Source organism: Nyctibius grandis, chromosome 11 (genome assembly GCF_013368605.1).
Source record: "Nyctibius grandis isolate bNycGra1 chromosome 11, bNycGra1.pri, whole genome shotgun sequence".
Lineage (NCBI taxonomy): Eukaryota > Metazoa > Chordata > Aves > Nyctibiiformes > Nyctibiidae > Nyctibius > Nyctibius grandis.
Window position 1 is genome coordinate 15,707,984 of NC_090668.1, and position 11,820 is coordinate 15,719,803.

The 11,820-nt window shown below is 37.8% G+C and overlaps 1 protein-coding gene across 1 annotated transcript in view; it reads right to left on the reverse strand.

The window, feature by feature from the left end:
- Nucleotides 1-302: 302 nt before the first annotated feature.
- The window catches only part of CEP152 (centrosomal protein 152), a 26,249-nt gene continuing 14,731 nt past the window's right edge, over nucleotides 303-11,820 (reverse strand). The window contains exons 14-27 of the mRNA XM_068410751.1: nucleotides 10,957-11,070; nucleotides 10,695-10,825; nucleotides 10,379-10,507; nucleotides 10,099-10,234; nucleotides 9,177-9,356; nucleotides 8,367-8,639; nucleotides 7,752-7,883; nucleotides 6,835-7,485; nucleotides 5,029-5,203; nucleotides 2,374-2,455; nucleotides 2,183-2,289; nucleotides 1,252-1,408; nucleotides 873-976; nucleotides 303-625 (exon numbers count right to left, since the gene is read on the reverse strand). Coding sequence (XP_068266852.1) covers nucleotides 303-625; nucleotides 873-976; nucleotides 1,252-1,408; nucleotides 2,183-2,289; nucleotides 2,374-2,455; nucleotides 5,029-5,203; nucleotides 6,835-7,485; nucleotides 7,752-7,883; nucleotides 8,367-8,639; nucleotides 9,177-9,356; nucleotides 10,099-10,234; nucleotides 10,379-10,507; nucleotides 10,695-10,825; nucleotides 10,957-11,070 — 2,694 coding nt within the window. The remainder of the gene's footprint in view (nucleotides 626-872; nucleotides 977-1,251; nucleotides 1,409-2,182; nucleotides 2,290-2,373; nucleotides 2,456-5,028; nucleotides 5,204-6,834; nucleotides 7,486-7,751; nucleotides 7,884-8,366; nucleotides 8,640-9,176; nucleotides 9,357-10,098; nucleotides 10,235-10,378; nucleotides 10,508-10,694; nucleotides 10,826-10,956; nucleotides 11,071-11,820) is intronic.

Here is an 11,820-nt window from a genome sequence, read left to right on the forward strand (position 1 = left end):
GCACTCAGAGGCTTAAAGGGGGTCCTTCAAAATGGAAAAATCAATTAAAATACTTACTTCAAACAAATCCTAAAACATCTCTTATTGAGCTCTGAAGGAATTTTCATAACCATTTAAAAAGATTACCACAAGTTACAGTAGCTTTGTTTTAGATAAACACTGCACTGCAAGCTAAGCTTAACATAAAAATAGATTCTGTTTAATAAATTTGTATATAATACACTATAAACAATTATGAACGTGTTATTACAAAGGTAAACAAATGTTTACATTAATATTTCAAGTAATTTTATAGAATTTCTTCACATAACTCTTCTTCCATCTTCATTTGGATAAAACTCTGGCAGAGCATCTCTTGAAGCACCATCCAGATTTTTAGAATGATTCCCGTTCTGAATATTTGAAGTCACTGCTTCATGAAGCATATGTTGAGTTTCAGTCTGCATTGCATCAAACTGCTGTCTCAAGTCATGTGGTACACGTTTCTGAACAACTTTATAATTGGCTTTTTCAGTAATGCTTTTGCCACATGATTTGCTTTCCATATGGTTTGACCTAGTCTGAAGCATGAGATCTCTTTTTGAATACTCAACTCCAGGTGGTAGATCAGAATTTAATAGCAGAGCTAGGAGAGGAGGGAAGTAAATAGATTAATTGAAGGAAATGTCAATGTTGGAAGAAAAACTAGGTTCTTTTGTTTGTTTCTTTTTTAAATAAAGAATTGTAAGCATTGTCAAAATAAGCAGCTTATATTTACATTTCCATTAGCAAGCTTATAAATAAATAGTACTTCACTTTCCATCTGCATTTTCATTACTACATGCATTAAATCGATATGATCAAGAAGAGAACAACTATAGAATCCAACATACCTGACCGGGTAGACTTGCTTTGGGGAATGTGTCGAAGAGGCGTTTCAAGTCCTTTAGCCATTGTAGCAAGCTTACTGGCAGCATTCATTATTTTCTTTTCAGCTCTGCCAAGAATTGCAGAACATGAAAAAAAAATATTAAAAGTTTACAGGTAATTCCTTTTCAACTCTGCATTTTACTTCAAGGCAATGTTAGCAAGAGTCAGAAACTGCTGAAAAGATAGTATGCCAGGCTGCTCAGCAGGGACCCCATGCCAATCTGAGCAGATTGGCAGGACTTCAGGTCAGACACCGTTTGCTCCAAGGTGGACAGACACCAGACTAACATCTACACACCTCTTTCAAAACCAACAGTAATTTCCAAACATACTCGAACTTACCCTTCATGTTTCCCATTATCAGTAAGAAGTTGTTGAAGGCATGTCAAATAGTATTTACGCATTTTCCGTGCCGTCTCTTGGCACTCTCTTAAAACCTCTGCTTTAATCATTTCAGCAGCTCGCTCCTTACTTTCACGGATATAACAAAGCATATCACCTACAAACACACATCATTAGTACTAGTTTTCACCCAGAGGGGAAAAAAAAAAAACCACACCACCACAAACTGGGATTGTCTAGCAGACCTGGAGCAAGTCAGCAAGCGCCTGGATTTACCTGCCAACATTCCACCCAAATTCTTGTACCAAGTGTTGCCTAGTGGATAAATGCCACTGAAGACCAGAGTAGGACAATATGAAGCATCAGACTGGAATTCAGTTGTCCAATTCTGCATCTTCAGCAGCAATAAAAAACACTAGGCACAGGGATTTGGGAGGAATGTTGGCTGGTAAAATGCAGGTCTAGGAATTCTTCGATGGCAGTGCAGCTGGCGTTTGGGGACCTGCTGCACTCAAGTAAGACATGGCGCTACACTTAACCCTCTCTCCTCAGCCAGAAGGCTGCTGGTTAAGTCAGAAGGTGGGATATAGCGCAAGAGAAAAGCCGATTCTCTCTCAGAACATGTTGCAGAGTAGGTAGATTGTTTGCTGGAGAAACAAGATCAGTTCTCAAAGTACACTTCACCACTTCAAAAGACATAGTACAGTGCAACAAAGCAAGGATGGCATAACAAGGCTTCACCCATCACAATAAATCTGTCCAAGATTATGGTGACAATTCTATTTCTCACATTCACTCTAGTAAGAAAGAAAAATGAACTTCTCATGCAATTTGGCTGTCAGATTCCTGCACAAGTTGGCTGAAGGAGAAGGAAGTGACAAAGTAAATTATTTTGCTCTCCTAACTTTTTAGCTAAGACTTTAGTACTTACATTTAATCTTGCTCACAGCTTTAATGTACTGAGCACGCATTTCTTCCAGCCCTTTCACACAGTCACAGGATGTACACGGTTTTGAGACGCCTCCCTTTGACAGTGATCTGAAATGCACATAAGTCACACTGCACAAGAAAAGCAGCTTGTATCTCACAAAAAAATCAGCTGCTTTAGATTTTTTTAAATACCTTGGTGGTGTTCCCAGGTCTTTCAGTTTAGTCCTCATGTCAGAGTTTTCTGCACTTAGAGCTTCTAGAACCTTCTCGTTTTCTATTTAAAAAAGTGATAAACCATAATTCTCTGTACTTCTCTAAATTCAAGTTGAGTTCAACAGAAGTTATTACATAAACTGCTGTCTCTGGTATAAGAGCTCAATGTCACAAAGCATCATCAGCAAACGTACAGCTGTTGCAGTAACAAGCACATAGGAATCAATCACAATACACTTCAATGAAGCCTGAATATAAAAGTAATCTCATACAGTAATCAAATAAGCTTAAAGCCTTCATATGCCATTCCTAACACTATGCTGGAGACAAAACTTCAGAGAGATCGAGTGTACATGTAGAGAAAGGATGGGGGAAAAAATAATAATGAGGGTTGTCTTGACAAACATTGGAAAAGAATTATTAGGTTTTAGGTTAGCAATTGTGCCTTCTTTGGGGTAGAGATAAAACTTCGTTGGTTTTGGGGGTTTTTTGTGGGTTTTGGGTTGTTTTGTTTTTTGTTTTTGTTTTTTTTTTAAATAACCAAAAGCCAGTATTACAGAGAAAGGCTGGACTTCTGTGCTGAACTCTGCTCAATGCTACGAAGAAGCACATAAATATTATAGTGAGCCACCACAGAGAATGAGAAGACAGCAGAACTGAAAAAGCCCAAAGCAAAGGACTCCAAGCTGATACTGAAGACTGTTGATCATGGCATACAGATAGTCCACCTGTGGACCATCTCCTGCAAGTTACAGAACCTTAAAACCTTTTTATTATTAGCTATCTGATCTAAGCAAATGATTATTTTAAAAAGGGTACAGGTATTTACCTTAACTTGAAGAAGTTTGTGGGTTTTTGTTGCGGGGGGTTTGTTTGTTTGGTTTTTTTAAGTATGCACACACACCCATCCACTGAAAACTAAATGATGCAACGGATGAAAGACTCATGCAGCCAGCAAGGCAGAGCCATTCAAAGTTGTCTGTAGGTGACTAACAATCCTAACCTTGGATTTGCTCTGACTTACTTTCGTGTTCCTTCACAGCAAGCTGAAGATGCTTGCGGGCTATCTCCAACTCTTTTTTCAAGTCCTGGCACACAATCTCTCTTTTTGCAAGCTCCTGGCAGCAGCGTTCACAGCAAAAAACTTCCTGAGACCCAGGGTTCCTTTTTGTACATTTCTCACCTGAAACAGTAATTGCCAAAAGTTATACATCAACCATGGGGCTAAAAAAAAGAATCAAGCCCAACCTTACTATTTCCAGTGCTCTACTAAAGTCTTTCTCTTGCTGGAAAGCATGTAACACATTAGTCTAATTAAAATAATCACAAGAGGCTGGAACCCTGTTATAGGAGGTGGAGCAGCATCTGTCAAGCCATTGAGCCCTCACAGCCTCAATGCACTCTCATCAGTGATGATTTGAGTCTTCAGTCAGCAATATAAGACTTGTAGGTTGAATTTGTTTATTAAAAAAAAACAAACAAAAAACCAAAAAAAACACACAACAGCCAAGCAGGGTCTTTTGGAGTCAGCTGAAGGAGATTCTCCCAGCTGGGAAGCCTCACACACAGTTGAGTGTCGTTAAGTGAAGAAATTTACAAAGATTGGGCTACTTCCAGGAGAGCAACGGCTGCTCTCCATAGCCAGGACAGGGAGCTCTAGAGAGAGAACAACTGCACTGCTTGTATTGTTCTGTGTTTTATAGATGGTTTGTTATTTTGGTGTTAAAGGAATTCAAGCCACACTATAGGCATAAAGCCAAAAGACTCTCTTGGGTTTTCTTGCCTTATGTTTTTTGGTTGCATAAGAACTCAAACTAAACAGAAAGCCCCTAAGAGATTTCTGTGCCTCCCATGAAGCTTTTCCTCAGCTACACTGTCTCCAGCTTTGCCAGAGTACATGTGACAGCTTCGGGAAGAGCTACAACGCTGAAGAATATACTGGGGGTGGGAGGGAAAGAAGAGGAAAGAAAAAAAAAACCATCACCCAGGGATTTGCATTTTTTCAACTACATTCTTGATCAAAAGAATCAGAAAAAACTACCACGCCAGGTGAAGTATAACTCCTGACACAACAATATATTTTCGATGAATGCAGAATTCCTTGTCTTGTCTAATGTCAAGAGCAAGTAGTATAATTCAATCTTCAAAGCTCTGATTTAGTATTACCCATTTACAAGACATAGTTTAGACCATACCCTGTTCATCATCATCAATACTGGCTTCTTGTGAGCTGTTAAAACACCAAAGATATTAGTGTTCATGTCCACAACCCCCAAAGAGTATTTACACCTGCAGCAGATATGGCAGCTATTTCTTTACTCCTGAAGAATGGCTTCAAAGAGCAGAAAGTTACTAGCATTTAATAAAATTAAACGTCAAAGCCTAGCACTGAATCAGTAAGCTGGAGACCAGCACCATTTGTTGCACAGTTTGTGACTTTAACATAGTACAAGATAATACAACATCAAACAACCTTACAGTCAGAAGAACTGCATCTTCCTCTGTCATGCAAATATTCACTAATTAACTGACTTTGCATTAGAGTCATCAATAAAACATTGACTATTAAAGACTGCTACTAACAAGCTTAATTTGATGATACACAATTTGGCAGATTAAGGACTAGCCCAATACCTTTGTCTGTTGCAGTTTCTTGCAAGGGTGGCCATCTACTCAGCCTCCTTTGTTCTTCTGCTTCGTGTCCAACAATGTACACAGGAGGTCTTGCCGTGTCCCCAACTTCTCCTTTACAAGGTTGCAGGCAAGAGTATGCTGCTTTATTTACATTACTCAGTAGCTCTTCATATTTCTGCAATTGAAAAACACCTCCTGAAAACCCAACACACAGAGAAAAAAAAGAAAAAAAAAAGTGTTCCACACAATCTTAAAGTAAGGAAGTAGTATGTTATGCATAAAAGCAAGCAACCCTGGCCACCAAGTAGGTTTAGTAATTGTAATGCAGGTGCTTTAATGTGCAATAGCACTGTAGATTGCAGCTCAAATTGGGAGGAAAATTTGTTTTTCTAGCATATAGAAGTTTTACTTAGTGTAATTGACTACAAGAGCAGTACCTGGCTATCTTGAGTTTTATTTTGGAAATGTCAGTAGCCCTTAACATTGCAGAACTATACAATGTCTTTGAATAGTTGAAGATAACTTGCTTTTTGAAAGGCACATCCAGCAGAAAAAGGGGTTGGACCCATTTAGAGCTTCTGCACAAATATAGGTAGTAGAGGGAAAGAAAAGTCATCTAGAAAAATGTAACTCCTTTGTTTATTGTTATCATGGTAGCATAAGAGAAAAACATCACTAAGAAATTACAAAGACTTCACCGGATAAGGTGGTTCAAGCCAACCAACATCTTGAAGTTCAAAGGCATATTAAAAACAGTTTACCAAGAGACAGTCATACCTATTACAGAATATGCATCAGGCACAGGAAAACAAAACTTCCCATTCTCTTTACAATTGTGACAATAACTCAGGACAAGAAAACTTTAAAGGACCACTTTCTGAACAGAAACATTACCACTAAACAACTGCATAATATTGTCATGAGAAATCACTTCATACTCATTTTCCCCCATCCCACCTTTTCTTGAAAAACAAGACAGTTTCTTTCTCTGCCCTATTCTTGGATAACTCCCCAGCTGCTAAATGCTGGGGGGCAATGGCATTCCCGGTGGGATGCTCCCCATAATGAAAAACTTACTACAAGCCTAAGTATTGCAAAAAGAGGAATCTGCCAAAACAACAGAAACAGAAGCTTTTGGACAAAATTCGACTTAGCCCCAAACTCCTCTAGAAGTGTGTAGGATGTCTTTCCTCATTTGGGCAGGCACATTGAAAAGGATTTCCTACAGCCACAATAATATTAAGCAAGACTATTATTCCCAGGATAGATCAGTTTGTCAGTTATTCAGTTCTACTACAGATAATTTGCAAAAAGGATTTACTGTTTTCATTTTTATTTATATCAGAAGGGGGAAAAAGGAAGAGTAACATGATCCACAATCACTATCCGATCACCATTACAAACTGCTACATTTCTCAAAAAAAAAAAAAAAAGCAGCAGCTAAGCAAAACTAAGATGGGCCTTAATGACAGAACCCACCTAAGAGGTCACAAGGAGCCTTTAACAGGGTCCCAAACTTAAGATGGTGGATTCATCTCCTTAATTTATGGACCTTGGCATTAAAGAGTGACACTCCTAACCTAGCTTTTTCTTCTTTAAAGACTAAAGGTGTCAAAGCTACACCCATGCTTTCCCTTTTCACTTGCTAATGGTAGATTTAGCCCTCTTTTACAGTTTTAAAGGACTGTTGTTATCAATGAACTCAAATGTTGGATTCTCTGATTCTCAGGATTACAAGGGAGAAAACAGGTATGAGTCTGACTTCTCAAATCTCTGGTTGGCAGTTATAATCTACAGAAATATTACCTCTTTCCATTCTCGCTCTTTCTCTTCCAGAATCGTGTAAACTGTGGTTCTGTAGGCCTTTTGTAAGCAAGCCTTTAGTTTGTCTTTGTATTGATGGCTTAATTGAACATGAGCATCAAAACACTTATCCTTCCAAGAAGGCTTACTGTGTGTGCACTTGACTAGTTCTTCATGGATTTCACTCAACAAGTACTCAAGCTCAACCAGAGTCTCCTCCTCATACCGATTAATTTCATCCTGCAGTCTCTTTGTTTCCTGAGCTTCCCATTCTCGCTGCTTTTGGTCCAGTAACATCTTAATTTCTGCCTCTTTCTGAATGGAGAGATCATTCTTCTGCTTTGCAAGATCCTCCTTTGCTGCTGCAAGTACCTCTTTAATTCTGTTTCTAGGATCATCTAAGAATGATTGGTAGTCTCTCTCACTTTGCTCTTGTACCTGCATGATTTCTTCTTGTTTTTCTTTGTACCACTGCGCACGGGCTTTTGCTAATTCTGCTTTGATAGCTGCAGGGATTTCTTCTTTTTTTAGCTCCAGTTCCTTCTTAAGAGAAATCACCTTTTCTTCAAGTTCTTTCATTCTTGGTCCAGATTTCTCTGTATTCTCATATTCTTTCTTCCATTTCTCTTCAGCAGCTGAGAGAACTAGGGCTAACTGATGAATACACAACACAGTCATTATGAATAGATACATACGTTTATATATACATAAAATATAACCCTGGGTCATTATCAATCTATTGGAAATGATTTTCAAATTATTTAATAAAAATATAATCCTATATAGGCAAAAAAAAATTGATTAGAACTAAAAACATCTTTCCTTAATGATTCCCTACATATGTCTGCATTCATTCATCAGTAGTGTATGGGATTTGGAAGACTGTTAATTAATACACACATACAAGTATTTTGGGCTACCTGCTTTGCTGCAGACTCTTTGTGTTCTTTTTCCCATTTTTCTTGTTCTATCTTTAGATTCGCTTTGTACTCTTTGAGGTCTGTTAATTCTTGCAGCCACCTGGCACAAGCTTGGGTTAAAGCTTCATCTTCCTATAAGCAGATAAAAAACCTACTTCAGTCACCACCACTGAATACATTCTTATTATTACTTTCATGTAGCAGTGAAAGAACAGACTTCAGTTTGGATTGCCTATGTTTACAGAAATAAAAAGAATCAGACCAGCAGCATCTGATGCATTTTTTGATGCAAAAATTATACCAAAATGATGAATATTAAAAATATTTTTCTTAACAGAATGGTATAAATTCTAAGTCAGTTTTGCTCAGTTCTGTTCAGAACTCCTGCAAAACTTGTCCAACTGTGTAAAAAAAATTAACAGCTGGAAAAAACAAGCTACATGCTACAGCTTCTTCAGAACTTTTTTTTTTTTTAAATATATTTCTAATATAGCAAATATCAACTACTGAGCTTAAGAGAAAGTTAGTGGAAGAGAACACTTTTTTTTTTTTAGGTGACTTAGTTGCACATGGCAGTTTCACAGGCTCCAGGCAGACAGAACAATTATTGGTTACCTGGCTGGCAAGACTTTTATGGTATTTATTTTCCAGTTCTATTTCAAATTCTTTTAAGGCCTCTTCAGCCGCCATATTTTGTTTCTGAGCCTTCTGGATCGTCAGCCTCTGGTTTTCAACAATCCCTTTTATCTCTTTAAATGAGGCTTCACCCACAACTGTTACTTGGTCAGTTTGGCTGCTGCAGTCATTACGTTCAACTACAGTTCTTCTTGTTTCTTCCAGCCTACTTTGCCATCGTCTTTCTATTTCTGCAAAGACCTGTTCTTTATTCTAAGGAAAAAAAAAAAATTTAAAGAAAATCTCCCCAGTGTCCAAATAACTAGAATTTCACTGGTATTTAACAAACAAAAGTCTGTTTACATCAATAATTTTCCCCAACAGGAGAAGAACAAAACCATGCTCAGAGAGCAAAGAGTCTGGTAAAGAATGAGTTGTTTCTTCCTCATGATATCTTTCTTCTATGGGACAGGATACACAAAGGACTTCTATATGATAACTGAATGAAACGATAGAAAGTGTAACCACTCACTCAGGTATCAGGGTGGAAAACTCCAGCATATTACCAGCGGTGACATTCAGGACATTTTGCATGTTACTTTACAAGGTCTAGGGTTTTTTTTTTCCCCTAAAAAAAACCTAAGCATGTGTAATACCTGACTTCTTCAGAGGCTCCTAAAATGACAGATCCTTAAAAGCCACTTCAAAGGGCAGAATAACAGTGCATAAGTCTATCTACATACAAGTTGTCCTTCTGAAAATAAACAAAACAACAATAAAATTTGAAACCCTCTGGTTTAAGTTCCACACCTCCTCCTCTTCTTTCTCCCAGTGAACTTTGGCTAATGCAACTTCCTCTTCAACCTGCTGTTGTTTTTCTTCCAGCCACCGCCTCTTTGCTGCTATCATAGAACTGCTGTGTTTCTCTTCAAGCTCAGCCCTCAGAAGCTTAAGAGAGTCTTCTTTTTCTTTTAGTAGCTGTTTCTTGAGCTAGGAGGAAAAAAAAAATAGAATTAAAGTATTCTCCAAGGCACAGCAAACTGCTGTGGTACAAAGTGATGGGAATGCATGAGAGACATGATTAACTCTCAAAAGCCTGTGTACTGATCTTACTGATGACACGTGGACAAGAGATTCAGCTCTCAAAAGGAGGTGTTTTAGGGCGGGATATCAGACGTTATTATAGGCTATTGCTCTAAAATAAGTTTTCTTATCAAGGATCTTTATTCCCAGCATACTTTGAGCTGCACCTCTTTACTGTACTTGCTTAGCAAGACAGTTGACCTGCTTTAGTCATTTCACACTGATATTTTCAGAAAAGCAAAGTTTTTAAGCAACATAGCAGTGTGAATTCATTATTGCTTAAAAACCCACAGTATTTCCCAGTTTTATACAGGGAGAAGACAACTTGTATTGTCATTCAGTTTTTTGGAAAATGTCTCATGAATGTCAAACTCTCACTGCTGACTGAGCAGTCCTCAAGAGTCAAAATTATGAAAGCTGACTATGTGAAAATTAATAGCTATTGGAAAGGGTTACTTCTACAATATTTTAAACCCCTGGACACAACAGCGGGTTAATTTAAGAACCAATAGGTCACATGTATTAACTTTCTGATATAGCTGCATCTCTCCCAAGTATCTTCCCCAATTACAAAGTTAAATACACTTATCGATATCACATCTTAAAAACAGTCTGAAATAATATGGTTTATAGGTATTTCCATTAGTACCTTCTCTTCCTTCAGCTGCTGCTCTTGCTCAAGTTTCTGCCTTAAAGTAGCTTCCAAGGTGTCCTTCTCCCCACAGACTCCGATGTAACATTCCTTCACTGCAGTCATCTCTCTGTTCAGCTCTGCTATGTTAGCCCTTCACAGAACAGATTTTTTATTATCAATTAGTCTTTACACTTACAGGACAGCAAGTCTGTGTTAAAAACAGTGTAACTAGCACTGAAGGCCAGACAGGAAATGGGAAAGTTTCAATAAAAGTGGAAAAAATGGTAAGCCTTACTTTAACTGTGAGATTGTCTCTTCGTAACTTTGAATAAGCTGCTGGTTTTCTGCAGCATATCTCTCCATCAGGTCTTTCTCAAAATGCGCTTTTGTATCCTCATGATGCTGCTGATAAGTTCGTTCACACCTATGATTTCAAGAAAGGAAAAAACTACCTAGGTTTTTTTCCCCCCTTTTAAATGGGGCTCGACTTTTCCATAAGTAAGAAACCAGCTTACTAATGCTGACCTCCCCTTGTACCAGATAGCTAGTACAAGATTATACATGCAAGCTAAAAGTTCCCAAATGGAACTACACAGAGTTCACAGACTTACCTGTCAAGGGCTTCTTGTTTATCCTGATCAAAATCCTGAACCATCTTTCTCATCTGACAACAGAGATCTTGATTTAAGCTTTTCAGTTTTTCCTCATTTTCCTTCAGTTCTTCAATAGTTGAAGCATGGTTCTGGACAAAGAAGGGTCAAGTAATAGGTGGGTTGTGAAGAACTGTTTCTAATTGCAGGTTTTAGCACAGGGGCTTTTTGTGGTGGGCTTTTTTTTTTTTTTTGGTAGGGAAAGGCAGGATCTCTGTCTCACCTCAACTTCTTGCAGCAAAGTTTCATTAGCCTTTCTGAGTCTCAGAACTTCTTCCTGAAGATTATCAGAAACCAAAGGACTGGCCACCGAAGTATCATTCAGATTTGCGACAGGCTAAAAATAAACAAAATTAACATATCTTTCAAGATATATATGATTTAGAAGTTGATGCTTTTAAAAAAGTTAAAGCTGTCAAATAAAAATTTTACTTAGAAAAAAATAAAAAAAACACAAAGGAAATTATTGCAGTGCAAGATATAACAGTATCACTGTTACTCTAGATGAATTCTTGAAACTCATAGCATCATGAAGGTTTAAAGAAAAAGCAGCACACACTTGATGTTGTGTTTGCAAGCTGAATGACTACTAGCATCCAACAGAGAGCACACTTCTCAAGCGTATTATATTCCTATCCCACATCCAGGTCACAAAGTATAGATGCTACAAGTCTGATCAGTTTATAGAGGGAAGTTAATAATGGAGTGAAGAGAGATGCGCTATCAAAGAGATTCCTTGTTGATCAAATTACATAGTGAAGGCCCTCTGAAGGCAGTCTGTTTAGTGTTCCATTTGTATAAACTAATGACACTATCAGCTTTGTCAGAGAAATTACAAGGTCTTTTTGGCTAAAGAAAACCTACTTTCTCCAATGAAATTTAGTTCTGAAAAAAGCAGAGTGGCCATTATGTGCTACCTAGCAAGCCATCACATCAGAACTCACCTAATAAGGCATATACTGCCCAAGTGCTGCTATCAGTTTGTTTCTTTTTCACCAAAAATACAAAACAAGGTATCATCCAAATGACAATAGTTTCCTTAAGATTTACTTAGTTGCTATGAATACTCAGCTGTGAGCAAATTCTT